Source organism: Seriola lalandi, unplaced genomic scaffold (assembly GCF_002814215.2).
Source record: "Seriola lalandi dorsalis isolate HSWRI2012SDOR001 ecotype SW California unplaced genomic scaffold, Sedor1 jcf7180002054583, whole genome shotgun sequence".
NCBI classification, from domain to species: Eukaryota; Metazoa; Chordata; class Actinopteri; order Carangiformes; family Carangidae; genus Seriola; species Seriola lalandi.
The window spans coordinates 425,967-440,259 of NW_019525136.1; the positions used below are offsets into that span (position 1 = coordinate 425,967).

The following is a 14,293-nucleotide window of genomic DNA, read 5'->3' on the forward strand; positions in this document are numbered from 1 at the left end:
ATATTGCACTCGGCCAAATTGTGATTTCGATCGTTCTTCCGTTTTTCACAGTTTTCTGTCATTAACTGAAAATCTGTGACAGTGACAGAAAGATGGTGTTTGTACTATTGTTGACATTTTATTCACTAAACCAGCGGTTCCCAACCTGTGGACTGGGGCCCGCTGGTGGGCCACAAAGGTATTGCAAGTGGGCTGACAAATCGTTTGCAAAACAGTACAATTTTGGTGAAAGGATGTAATTATACGTATAAAAAATATATTTATGTATTTGTATAAGTAATGCTTTCAAATGTTTAAAATGAAATGATCTTTATAAAGATTAATAATGTTTAGAAACCCCTTTCATTGATCATTGTATCAAAACAGATAGCTGGTTAGCAAGAGGAAGAATTAAAAGGAAAGAGATGGTGAATCGACAAGAAAAATTGAGCTTTCAGTTCAGTCCTGAATGTTTGATCATCATCGTTAAAATAAAAAGTGCTCAGTATTGTTACGGGGTCGGATGTGAGCCTCCTGCATTTTAGAGATTTTCAGGTGGCCATGAGTTGGAAAAGATTGGGAACCACTGCACTAAACAATACATGGATTAAACAAACTAGAAGAGCACTCAGAGAGCACAGGATCACTGTCAAACAACTTCCACCAGACTTAAGAGAAAAAAACTCAAATTCATAGTAAATGATCCAGATCTGCTCCAAGATGTAGTGTGTTCTTCTCTGGACCAGGACCCAGCCCTCCTCCAGGCCCAGAGCGTCAGTCCAGAACATCTTGTGAAATCCTGCTGACAAACAAACAGACAAATAATCAACAGGTTTATCGATAATGAAAATAACAATTAGTTGCAGCCATGGTGCAGATGAACTGTAGTATGACCAGCTGGTTATTATATATCAATAATATAAACTGGGCCTCAGATAATGGGTGGGGCTTTGACTGTCTGCTCCTCTTCCTCTCAGCACGGGGTCTGACTCTGTCCCTCCTCTCTGCAGGTTCCCGCTCTTCACGGCGGTCTACCAGATCTGTTTCGAGGGGAGGCCGATCAATGAGATGATCTCCTGCCTGCAGAGCCACCCGGAGCACATGTGATCCACCTGGTGGGTCCCACAGACGCTGCTGAAGGGATTCATGTTCACACCAAGATCAGTGTAACATCAAGTCAGCCTCACTCAGCATGAAAAGATAATGCCTGTCATCATTTCACCTAAAACTAATGTGGACCAATGTAAACCAAAAACCAGAGCTGCCAGAATCCAACAGTTTTTTTTATTCGTTTGTACAAAAGAGGAAACTGCTCTGAGTCGTCGGGTCTGCTGACCTCCTCCATCCAAACGTGTAGTTTAACAGAGCAGACGTGCGTTTCAGTGCTGCACGGTAGATATTTGACACTTCTCATTATTTCCTGTATCTGTCGAAGCCGGTCTCTGATTGGAGGAAAGCATTTACAGCGATCTCCACCTTCCCCTGGCTGGTATTTTCACATGGTGCTCCTCAGACCTTGAACTCAAATCCACCAGCGCCACCCTGTGGTTAAACAGCACAAAACATCAAGCTGTTGACATTTTAAAGGATGACTCTGGTTTATTACAACAACAATAATTTTTTGGACATTATATTGCCTTTAATCTGACAGACACAGAGACAGGGAGACAGGAGGGTCAGGGAGAGAGAGAGAGGGGCCACAGGTGGGACTCGAACCCGGGGCCGCTGCTGTGAGGAGTGAACCTAAATGATACGCACTCTCCCAGGTGAGCCACCGGGACGTCCTCTATTACAGCTATTACTCACAGTCTTGACATCAGTAATGTTAATAAGACTGTACTCACCATATTAAATGAAGACTGTCGGTCATGTCCGGCTGTAGAAGGTCTTTGGGTCTCTGAGTTTCCTCCAGCTTCCTGAATACAAACTCATTTTACAGGTTTAAAGGTTTGTTAGTCAGACACAAACACAGACGTTAGCTCCTGAGATTAGCTGCCAGCTTAGAGCTCAGGATCAACAACAAACATCTGTTGTTACAGTTTGATGGACAGCATCATGTGCTGCTGCTGTTTCCACCACAGATGAACTAATAAGATGAATGGAAGCTGAATCCAGGGCGTGGTACTGTACACGCTGCTCATTAGGACACCTGTTGGCGCAGAGCCATGATTTACTTCTTCAAATTTGGCACAAATGTCCACTTGGACTCAAGGATGAACTGATTAGACTGTAGTGGTCAAAGGTCAAAGGTCAAAGTCACTGTGACCTTACACAACCAAACCTTTTTGGCCACAACTCACAAATTCATTCACTAATTATGACACAATTGAACTAAAATGTCTATGAGGATAAAACGAAGTAATAACATTTATATCCAAAAGGTCAAAGGTCAACCTTCACTGTGACATCATAATGTTCCGCAAAAACATTTTCTGGCCATGATTCAATGATGTAACTCAGGAAGGAGAGACTGTGACCATATTTGGTCCAACTTGTCCGGTTGGCGGAGGGATACAACCATGAGGTGGTAAATCTAGTTCTTACAGCTTTTAACTTGGTGAGAACAGTCTTATCATAACTGATTCAAATTATGGCCCCAGTTGCAAAATTTAGACCCGATCAGTAATAAAGCAGAAGAGTCCTTTAAATGTCACATGACCTGGTCAGTCAGTGGGATGAAAAAGCTCCATTTCTCCTCTCAGACTGAACTACATAGGTGTTGTAAGATCACTCTGGTGACAGTCGTAGTGTTTATATACAGGTTTTGCTGGTGTAGTCTGTAACTGCAGGTGTCTCCTTTATGTCTGCTTGTTAATGAAAGATGGCGCCCTCACCCTGAACCCTTATTGATAACATATATTTCCTGGTTTGTGACCAAATGTTGAGGCGGAGCCTGTGTGTTGTCACTGCGACAGCACAGTGGTCGTCAGGTTCTCGCATATCAACAGGCAGATGCTGTTAATTACCTGAGACAATTAAAACTACCAGCTGCTAAAAGCCTGCCTGCAGACACCAGCATGACACTGACGCCCTGCAGTCACGTCCTGCTCAGCACCATCAGAGGTGAATAGTGCATTGTGAAGAATAGTTACTGTGTTTCAGTATCTTGGTATTCATTTATTTTCTCTCAGGTAAACAGACAGGTGTGTTTAAAAATTCATAAATCCTATTGTACATGAGAAAAGACATGGAGCTCTACAAATCTGTTGCTTCTTAAATGGGTGACATACAGTATTTATGGAAGATAATGAGTGACTTCACTAACCTGCGCTATGTTTTGGTAAACCAGCATTATATCCATGTGAAATATATCCAGTATATTTCTGAGTGTTTCTCTTTAAGCTTCCTGATTGTTGCCAACTGTCTAACTCTGTCTGACTGTATGGGGCTCATTTGTATGTAAGTGATTTTTTTTTGTTTTGTTCAAGTTTCCTCATAGAGCTGTTGACCAGAGTGCCACATGGTCACTGTGTGGTAAACAGTCCCAGGTGCTTCTTAATTTACAAGTTTAGGGACGTGACTGTTGCTGCTCACTTCACAGTGCAGGGTCTGGAACAGGGTTCACTTCCTCCTCACTGCTTCACTGAGCGGTGACAGCTGTAGTCAGAGGTTTTGTTTCAGGGTCAGTCTCATTCTTGTGACCGTGATACCTCATTAACACCCTGAGGGAACTTCTTCAGATTAGCCACAAACGATCACAAAGGCTGCGTCTGAAATCACTCATACTCCCACTATAGTCCACTGTACAGAGAGTCCACCATTTTGTATTGTTATATCAGTATACTCTATATAGTGGACGCATAGTATCCCACAATGCATCATGAAAAGTAGTGCGCAGCCGATGGTCGTGGAACAGTCCTCCTCACAGGACTCCCTGGATGATGAGTAGAGGAGTGAATGAGTGAGTGATTTCAGACACAAGCTTCTTCAGACTCAAGGATGAACTAATCAGATCTTGGTGGCCAGAGGTAAAAGGTCAAAGGTCAGACAAAGGTGACCCCACACAACACCCTTTTGTCCACAATTCTAGAATTTATAGATTCATTATGACACCGTTTAACTCAAATGTCTAATAGGATAAAATGAAGTGATGACATTTTATATCTCAAAGGTCAAAGGTCAACTTCACAGTGACATAATGTTCTGCAAAAACACCTCTGGTCATTATTGAATGCTGTGACTCAGGAACAGAAGGAGCAGTTGTGGTCAGATCCTGAACTGGTGACACTGACCCTGATGTCCACCTTTTAACTGTTTAGGTCTTCTGTGCTGCTGAGTATATTACCTTACTTTATTATTCCGGACGGACATGCATGTGAACTACATCTTGACTGGTTGGTGGAGGTGAATGACGTGAAGTTCACCAGCACCGTCTCATGTGGACAGACCAGAGCTCACATTATCTTCAGATTGGCAGCTTTCAGTTCTTACAGTTGTTTGTGTTTTCATGTTTCATGTCACAGTCCATCCTCACTGTAGGTTAGTGTTGCTACACTTACACACACACACACACACACACACACACACACACACACACACACACACACACACTCACAAACACGGATCTGACCTGGTAAAACTGAAAAATATAACAGATACTATAACTACGTACAAACTCTCCACACTGTGGTTTTAGGGGTCGAAGGTCTTCACCATGAGAGAGAACCGATGTTACTTCAGTCTGATTTTGCCTTTCTATGATTTGGACTGTAACATTAGTAAAGAGGATCCTGGTGTCTTTCTGTTTAAATAAAGTTGATGTTTCCTGCCTGTGATGTTTGAGATAATGAGTCCTGGTCTGAATAAACAACTATCCTCACTAATCCTAATCTCTGGGCTCCGCAGCACATTGGATTAAATGAAATAATGACTCTCAGCTTTAATTTGAGGTCTAACTACTTTTGTACATAAACCTCCAATTCTATGAGAAACAAAGTGGAAAGGTGGCTTGAGGATGTCATGTATTTTGTTAAGTTAGAAAAGATAATATTCTCGGTGAAAGGCACTTTCATAGATCTCCTCACACCTTCCCTCCCTCCATGCCCAAAGTTCTTCTTTCTCCATTTATTTTTTCTTATAAATTTTTTTCTTTATTTACTCTTTAGGTTTTCTATATAATTTTCCTTTTTTCACTTTGTATTTATTTGTTAGTTATTACAAATTAATATTGTAATTAATATAAGTATTTGAATGTTATATGTTTTTTATATTTGATATATTTATTTATACATTATAGTTTATTATTAGTATATTATTATTTTTTATAAAGTGACAGTGTTTGTGTATATTGTATACCTCATGGCCTGGGGGATGTTCCTGCCATTAAAAAACTTGTAATCATATATTTCTATATTCATTGTTTTATCCTGAATAAAAAGATTATTACAAAAAAAAGAGAAAAAACGTAAATAAACAGACAGACATACGGTATCGTACCTGGTGATGCTCTGTAGCCATCTCCACCTGCTTGTTTCAGTGGCTTTTGGCCTTCACTCTTCAGTTAGTCGAACACATGTTGATGTCATGTAACTCATTTTACCATCCAACAATGTTCCAGTCTGAAAGCCTCGTGGTTGCCTCTGCACTTTTCACTGGAACAACACATGAACGTCTTTGAGGAGAAATCATATGATTGATCACATCTTACCTTTCTCTGTGATGGCAGACTCTTCAGGCTGCTCCAGGTGTGTCAGTTCAGAACAGCTGCAAACACTTTGGCCCACAAAACAAACTGGTTTTATCCTTTTATAACATGATATTTTTCATGTTATTACTACACCAAATCTAAAAACTGTATGTGAGAATGTGAGTATGACTGTGTGTCTGTTCACCCTGTGACAGATCTACACTGTCCAACTCCCTGCAGGATTATAATCAGGTTTATATAGAGGACGAGTGAACGATGTGTCATCACAAGCATGAAATAAAACTTAGCAATATGAATGAATGATATTTATACGTTAAGATGATAGTGTTTACCATGTCAGAGAGATTGTACAGGTAAATTAAACTTTGGAGTACCTCAAAGGATAGAATATTATTCATTTTAATATTTAATCACTTTAAGCATCAGAACTGTGATCTGGCTGAAGATGAATGAAAAACAAAAATAACCTCAAACTGGAGCTTGTATTTCTTATTTCTATATTATAATCTTTGTGTCTGTGTCACTGATGAGCATCTGACCCATTTAGGGGAGAAGTGGTGTTTTACAGATTCAATAGAAACATTTTATACAAACCACAACTTCACAATAAAGCCACCATCAAAACTGATCTATATAACGACTTTTTTTCCCCCCAAAGTTTTCATTTTAGTTGATTTTGTTGTACAAGGTGGAGCCATTTCAATTGTAAGTAGTTGAGAAAGATTATATCATCTTCCTATAAAGCAATAGTTCTATTGTTAGACAGACAAACAGCAGTTGCCAGAAGCAGCTCAGGCTGTCACTGACTGTCCTTTCACCTGTTTGATTGGTTCCGTTTTTTTCTCTCAAAGTTTTACATTTTTAATTCTTGTAATATTACAACTTTTTATCAAAATATTAATTTTTCTTTTAATATTACACCTTTATTCTCATAATATTATTACTTTTTTCTTTAACTATGATTTAATTTTCAAATTATAACTTAATTCTTGTAATATTATGACTTTATTCTCGAAATTTCAGATTTTATTTTTCCTAAATGTGACCCTAATTCTCCGTGGTAGAAATAGCGTTTTATTGCATTAATTAATTGATTAATTAATGCATCTATTTATATATTTAATTATTTATATCTTTATTTATTATGGTATTTTTGGTCCTCCATAGTTAACTGTCACTACTGGTCTGCCGCCACACTCCAGTCCAGCCGGGGTCACAGAGTCCGGCAGACTGGTCGGAGGAGACACCGAAGAAGAAGAAGAAGAAGTAGAAGGGCGGTCCGGAGTGGACTAAAGGACCTGACCAGCAGCTCCATGGTGAGAGTGAGGGCGGAGAGTCATCTGTGTGATCTAATAACACCGTTAGTTGTAACCTGCGAGCAGTGAGCAGGTGAAAAGACTAGCTGCTGACAACTGGAGCAGCCTCTCTCTCTGCTGGTACCTGACATGCTAACTGCAGGAGCTAACTGGAGCCATGTTTTGTTGCTGTCGTTGAGTAGAAGTCACAGAGAAAACAGCCTGAACCAACCAGAACTAACCTGAACTAGCCTGAACTAACCAGCGAGGACACTCCAGCCTCTGCAGGGAGGTTACGTGTTATCTTGGTTAGTTAACTAGCTGTTTAGATTAGCTGATGGTGGGTCATCTAAAGAGCTACATGCTAACGCAGCAGCTAAAAACAAAGCAGCCTAAGCTGCTTAATCCTGGACGTTTAGTTTCAGGTGCTGTTATCACCATGGTAACATTAAAGATTTAATTATCTGTGTGGAGCAGGGTTATTAATTTCCCTCTGACGTTGGTTTGAACTAATAATAACACTTGAAGCTGGTCAGACTGGTGACACTGGTCAATCCTCCCTGTGACACAGGACCGTTGATGGACGGGCTGCTGACGCCATGATTTAACGCTCCTCTGCTGACAAACAGCACCAGCTATGTCTGTCAACTCCCTCCTGCGATGCACCATCAGGTAACACTGCTGAACATGTTGTGAGACCGACCTGAGCCTTATCTGCAGAGTGTCAGCTCCAACTTTTAGCTCAGGAAGCGCTGAGGTTGATATGATGATGATGATGATGATGATGATGATGCTACATGAAAAGTAATCAGGATCAGTTTGTCAGTGTCTGTATCAAATGTCATGGAGATCGATTCAGTGTTTATGGTACAGACATAATAACTGATCAGATGACTCAATATCACCATGTGTTTAACAGTAACTTTAAAAAAGCTAAAATACTATACACATTCTGACCTTTATGATTAACAGTATAAAATTTGACAATAAAAGATACTGTGTACACAACATGTGTAGGATTTAAGCCATGCCTTATTAAAAGCTCCAGATGCTCCAGATGGTCTTGTCCGGTCCAGTTTGAGCTTTAGCTGCTGCAGACTCATGTAGACTTCAAAGGACCTCAGTCTCTGTTACTTGTATGACTGAACGGCCGCTTTGTCGACTTCCTGGATGGTCACTGGTGACACCCAAATATCTAGTCCCAAGAAAATCCACCACCAGCTTCTCTGTCTTGTTTGTGTTGAGCTGGAGGCAGTTCTACCAGAACACCGTGCTTCATCAGATTCCAGTGTTCATCTTTATCTGTAATAATAAAATATGGATCATGGATTTGACAATAAAGGAGTTTATGTATGAAACACAAGCTAAAACGATTAGTTAATCTTTATTAATCAAATCAAAATGCCAGATGTTTGTAGTTTAACCTCTAGTCTAGCCTCACAGTCACAGAGGATTTTTAAATTTTCACTCTCACTGTTACAAACTAAAACTCAGGATTTAAACTGTTACAGGAAACTGGACAATCACAGTTTGAAATAAGCAATAGAGATAGATAGATAAGCAATAGATTAATTAATAATCAAAATAATCTTACTGCTAACTGTGACAATACCCACACCACCCCTGACTATAGTCCATTAAGGAGAGATCAAATGGTAGAGAATAATAAAGTAGCAACAGGGAGTGACAGAGAGAAATAGGTCAACGTTCACCTGTAGAGGAACAAGGTAGAACGAGAGGGAGGAGATCACTGATCTGTATCACTAATACTTCATCTCTTCCTTCTCCACTCTAGATGGGATGGAAGTATAAACGGTTAACCTCTGTATCTCCGTCTGTGCAGGCTGAAGAGGAAACATGTGGCCACACATCTGGCCCAGCTCAGAGCTCTGTCAGGGGCAGATGCAGTCAATGCTCTCAGACCTTTTTATTTTGCTGTCCATCCTGACTTCTTCTGTCAGTATCCCAGAGAGCGGGTACGTCTCTCATGTGTCACGGATTGTTTAGCAGTTCAGAAATGAAAATGGATGTCATACAGTTTAACTTGGCAGTGATTTGCTGGTGGAATAGTTTGTGGAAGAGGCATCTTCACCCCACTGCGTTACCTTTAATGTTAATGTGTGTTACAGGAAGTGAATGAGAACTCATTAAAGAGGCTAAATGGCTACCTGGAGAACCTGCAGAAGCCTGGGTCAGTCTCAGTTCAGCCAATGAAGCTCACCTTTTATGTCAGGGACACAAAAGACAGCAGTGACCTGCAGCCAGACCTCCTCACCTCAGGTACAGTGTCCATTATTATTGCTCATAATATTTTTGTAGTTGTATTTTTAGGAGTCTAAAATCTCCTGCCTGGTTCTCAGGGTTCCGGTCAGTGAGTTTCACCCTGCACACAAACGATGTATTGAGCACAGTGATGAATGTGTTAAAGTCCTGCAGCCTGCCTGTGGAGCACATGAAGGGACTGAAAGCAAGAGCAGAGACAGCTAAAAGTCCACCTGAGGCGGGGGTGCCTTTCTACAGACCCATCAAATGGGATAAGAGCTACTATACCTTCACTGGCTTCAGGGACCCTGAGCAGGAGCTGCAGCAGGCCAGGAGGGTGGAGCCTACACTCAGGTGAGAAAGACCGGACCTCAGCTCGCAGCTACAGCTGACGCACGTGCAGTGACTAATGTAGAGCCGTTTATCAAACCTCAGTACAGACAGGGAGCATCAATTATTAGAAATGGTTCAGCTCATTACCATCCTCTAAGACCACAGACTGCTGTTCAAGTATATGGGAAAGTGTGTGATATACTGTAAGTGATATGGTCTCAGACTGGATTCCTTGTGTGGATCCACTTGTTGATTTCAGTCACCTCAGAGTGGGTTCATGTTTCCTTTTCTTTGTCAGTTTGTGGCTGAGAAACAACGAGCCTGAGGCGACAAAGAACCACAGTGCTAGTCTTCCTCGGAGAGAGGAGCTGAACAGACTGAAGAAGGAGCTGTGTCAAAGATTTGATCTGGCTGATATCAGGTACTCTGCTTATTCCACTGAGAAAGTGCTGTGAGAACTGTTAACAACACTTAAGTCTACCTGTAGTCTACCTATAGGTGTGTACTCACCTGTCTGAACATTATGCTGAGCCTTGTTCTTGGCTCAGTAATCAGCAGCTGAGCAGAGCCAGTGTGCTTTGGTTTACAGAATTGTAAAGGTTATAATAATAGTAAACATATATGACTGGGACTGTTGATCTTTAATTAAAGGCTGTGTACATGTTACCATGGTGATGTGTGTTGCAGGTGGCAGCGCAGTTGGGGAGTCGCCCACAGGTGCTGTCAGCTACAGAGTCTGAGCCGACTGTCCCAGCAGAACCCTGAGGCCCTGATCAACCTGCAAGGTACAGTCTCAGTGAAGAGAGGGCAGCTGTGCTAACATCTGACTGTGCTAACATCTGACTGTGCTAACATCTGTCTGTGCTAACATCTGTCTGTGCTAACATCTGTCTGTGCTAACAGCTGACTGTAATCCATGTCTCTAATCTCAGTCTGTCTGTGTAATCGTAGCATATGTCAGTCTCCTTCAAGGTTTCATATAATCAACACACAGCAACAAAACCATGCAATAAATTATTGATAACAATTCATTTTTAATTAATTATTTTCTTCCACCAAACAATGTAGTTCTTCAGTGACATCTAGCAGAATAGTTGCTGAGCAACATAGAGACACAGCAACACACAGGAAAGCATGTTAAAGAGTGTGATTATTAATATTTATCTGGATATCACCATTAATTGTGCCGTTGTTGAAGTATTGGTCTCCTCTGTGCTGGTACAGGTGTGTGTGAGACTCTGGACAAGTGTGTTTTAATTGTGCAGTGACAGAATTGAGGGCATTGCTCTCTTCTCTCATTGTAGTTTGGGCGCCAGTAAAAATTGCCCCAGTTGTCACTGACATGGTTCCCCTGGGCTCAGCATCAGAGAGTTTCACAGCTTCCCTCTGAACCATGGTCCACTTTTTCTGAACGGACTTTACTGTCCAACAGCAGCTAAACAGACAAGTAAAGTGTAAAGCTGGTGAAAACTTAAATCTGTTCCTCCACCTCCTCTGCAGGACACACCGTGGTGTTTGCTGACCAGTCAGGGATGAACGCCTCTGGACACGTGATGTTGGGAACCATGGATGTTCATCACCAGTGGACCAAAGTAATGCAGCTGCAGAACTCCTGCTGTCACATGACCCATGTGCGTCCCTCTCTGTTGTCTGACCCCTCCTCTGCCTGTATCTCCAGCTGTTTCAACAGCTGCCCAGCTATCGCAGCCTGCAGCAGCAGACAGACTGGCTGAAGGAGAGGATCAGCCTCCTCCTGGGTGGCACTCAGGTGGTCCACTTGGAGAGGCTGGGACCAGTTCAGCCCATCGCCGAGCACTACAGCACCCTCAGCATCTTCCACAAGAACCTGATGTCCCGACGGCTGCGGCTGCACCCCAGGAGTCTGCAGGGGCTCACCATGCTGCTGGAGAAGTAAGCTGTCACATCTTGACTCACTGCTGTCAACTGTCTATAAGATATAACTTGTTGTTTGTTGTCCGTCGCAGTGACCGTTCCAACCCCAGTCTTCATGAGATGGGGCACTTCATCATCCCCACCAACTGTGACCCCCCCAAGCTACAGGTCTTCCTCCAGAGCCACGCCCCCGAGGCCAGAGAGCGCACCCAACGCAGAAACCAGTGAGTCCAACATACCACGTCATTCTTGGTATAAAGTCTTGGAGTTGGAACCTGATTCCTAAACCCTGTTCTCACTGGACTTGTATTACCCAGAATCCTCATGGTTTTTCACAGAGGAGACGAGGAGAAAAAAAAAAAAATTCTTTCCCTGAGACTCATAGATTTACTAATAATTATACATTATTGTAAGAAATATTTTGTTGATGGCTGGCAACACTATAAAGACTTATTGCCACAATCTTTTAAAATAAAAGCCTCAACCTCTTGGTTACTACGTCTGGGTCTGCTTAATCTTTTGCCCGTGTCTGTAACTGTGTGCACTGTGCATGCTGACTGCTAACTCTGCACTGGTGCTAAAACCTCAACTTTGCTAGTTAAAAAAACACATATACATCACCCAGATCAAACCTGTTACTTATTATCAACTTTCACACGTTTAAATATTAAATTCTCATGTTTCAGTCGGTAACTGTCCCAAAATATTTTTGATTTTAACGATTATGTGCAGCCCTGACTGTACAAGTGTTTGTGATGGAACAAAAGTGACCTGTCACTGACTCTGACTTGTTTGTTTGTCCAGGCTGCAGGCGGAGGAGGAGGCTGTGGTGAAGCAGTGTCTCCAGAGTCTGTCTCTGAGGAGTCTGTCCAAGGAGCCCAGTGTCAGCTCCAGTCAGATGATCCTGTGCTGTAAGAGGCTGGTGGAGCAGCGCTCTCCCCTCATGCAGGGCCTCCACGTCTGCATCTCTCACTTCTACTCAGTCATGCAGGACGGGGACCTGTGTCTCCCTTGGGACTGGAAGAGCTGAGCTGGAGAGACCCGGTCTCAGCTGCAGGATTTGACTCAGTCCAGTATTTTTAGCAGTGTAATGTTGAGACAGCAGGTAAACTGTTTATTAGATGTCTGCAGGTCACAGCAGAGTCACACCTGTCACTTCTCAAGGGAAACCTTTGTTAGGCGGTTCATTCAAACTGACCAGTGTGGGCTCATCCAATCAGAAGCACTTTATCCTCCCGCTGGAAAAGCCAAATAGAAGCGACCGCAAGCTAAACAGGTGGGAACCAGAGACAGAGGTGCAATATGACTGAATCTGTTTTCAGACAGGGGCTGACGCATTGTTTGACAAAGTCAGTATTTATTGTTGCTGTGTGACGTGTACTGAGGAAGATTTAATAATGGTTCTGTTAAAGGTTCAGTCTGTGAAATAAATGAAATACTAAAGCACCACATTCAGCCCCTGGGTCAGAACTGGTCATCACTCTGACTGACACAGGAAGAAGGTTCAGTTTGCTTCAAATGAACTGATGTGTAGAGGAGAAAACACACCTGACCAACCGCCAATCTGACCAAAAGCAAACTGATCCCCTTCAGGTCAGTATCGCTGCTGTAGGAGAATCCAATTCAGGTTTTTATAGAGCTCAGACTATACATGTCAATATAACTAATTTATATGAAACTGACTGAGGGGGGGCCTCATCACTTCAACATTAACTAACCTTATACAGTGTCACGGTCTAAGGTGGATCCAGCACCTGAAACCTTTTTGTGTCACAGAGACTAACCAGGACTGGTCTTTAGAAACACTTCCTGTTAACACACACACACACACACACAGGGAGGTGGAGTTCTCCTGTGATCCCGACTGTGTCTGACATCACTCCATTATTCACTGCTCCCTGTTAGAACAGACTCAGTAGTGAGAAGTAAATTGAGATTTAAACATCATCATCACCGACGACTGTACAGCTACAGCTGTACGTTTAACATCTATAAATCGGGGGTCATCGTGTCCATGACATGGAGACAGAGGGTAGAGAGCAGTGACGGAGAGATTTCAGACACAGCCTCACATCTGAACTTTGTAATGATCCCACTGATGTGAAACACTGATTCTTCTCTAATAAAAAAGTTCATTTCAGACCGGACTGATCATTCTGACGTTCACCTGACTCTGACTCTCGAGAAACTCGGTGATAACAATGTAAATTAATAATCTCTCTACACTGTGATAATATTGATTGAATCATGTAATAACTTTTTAATCCACATTCCAGCTGTGCTCCATCTATTTGTAATGTATTATATAGAACAGAGATATTTTCAAAGTGGGAGGCGGGCCTCACCGGGGGAGGTCCTCAGTTATGTCTTTGGTTTAGTCTCAGGTTGTCAAACTGCAGTAACAGTCCATCATGGCTCTAGTGTTGAATGTCTATGGGATCAAATAACATAATCATGATCACATAGGCATCCAGGAACTGAGCGAAACAAAACAATTAAACTATGGTGGGGTGAGGGGAGGCCCAAAGTCTCAGACTCTGAAAACCCCCGATATAGAATACACAGATGCAAACCACATATAAACCTCTATCACTGCAGCTGTCCCTCAGGTCAGTTCTTAACGGAGCACAGCTGTGAAGTGGAGCAGCGTGGTGTCGTACAGTTACAGTCATGACCTGTCATCATTGTGTGGGACATATCACAGCCTCTGAACCCGGAGGCCAGAATCTCTGAAACTCTAGTGCGGTGGCTCTCAACCTGGGGGATAACTGTGGGATAATCTCCGGGGGTCACCAGGTGGTTGTGGAGAAGAAAATAAAATCATTAAAATATAAATAAAATATTTGGATCTGTTGGATCATCCATCATCATCCATTGAAAGACA

The 14,293-nt window shown here is 42.3% G+C and overlaps 2 protein-coding genes across 8 annotated transcripts in view; both read left to right on the forward strand.

The window, feature by feature from the left end:
- gpd1l (glycerol-3-phosphate dehydrogenase 1 like) overlaps window positions 1–4,808 on the forward strand; it is a 14,039-nt gene extending 9,231 nt beyond the window's left edge. The window contains exon 8 of the mRNA XM_023418665.2: window positions 990–4,808. Coding sequence (XP_023274433.1) covers window positions 990–1,086 — 97 coding nt within the window. The 3' untranslated portion in view covers window positions 1,087–4,808. The remainder of the gene's footprint in view (window positions 1–989) is intronic.
- Window positions 4,809–6,832: 2,024 nt separating this feature from the next.
- tcaim (T cell activation inhibitor, mitochondrial) lies at window positions 6,833–13,549 on the forward strand. 7 transcript variants are annotated; one of them, XM_023418703.2, is made up of 11 exons: window positions 6,833–6,942; window positions 7,493–7,593; window positions 8,765–8,897; window positions 9,051–9,201; window positions 9,282–9,537; window positions 9,815–9,937; window positions 10,204–10,301; window positions 11,017–11,108; window positions 11,195–11,427; window positions 11,502–11,633; window positions 12,214–13,549. In XM_023418703.2, the coding sequence occupies exons 2-11, from the start codon at window positions 7,559–7,561 to the stop codon at window positions 12,437–12,439; spliced, it is 1,479 nt and encodes a 492-aa protein (XP_023274471.1). In that variant the 5' UTR covers window positions 6,833–6,942; window positions 7,493–7,558; the 3' UTR covers window positions 12,440–13,549. The 7 variants fall into 7 exon arrangements, with proteins under 7 accessions (XP_023274471.1, XP_087033328.1, XP_023274473.1 ...); XM_023418705.2 differs by lacking the exon at window positions 6,833–6,942 and adding an exon at window positions 6,943–7,062; XM_023418704.2 differs by lacking the exon at window positions 6,833–6,942 and adding an exon at window positions 6,949–7,229.
- The last annotated feature ends 744 nt before the right edge of the window (window positions 13,550–14,293 follow it).

Coding starts and splice junctions, on each gene's coding strand:
- tcaim (XM_023418703.2), top strand. CDS start 7,559: ATGTCTGTCAACTCCCTCCTGCGATGCACCATCAG. Junction 9,202..9,281: donor GCCAGACCTCCTCACCTCAG/GTACAGTGTCCA, acceptor CCTGGTTCTCAG/GGTTCCGGTCAGTGAGTTTC. Junction 10,302..11,016: donor GGCCCTGATCAACCTGCAAG/GTACAGTCTCAG, acceptor CCTCCTCTGCAG/GACACACCGTGGTGTTTGCT.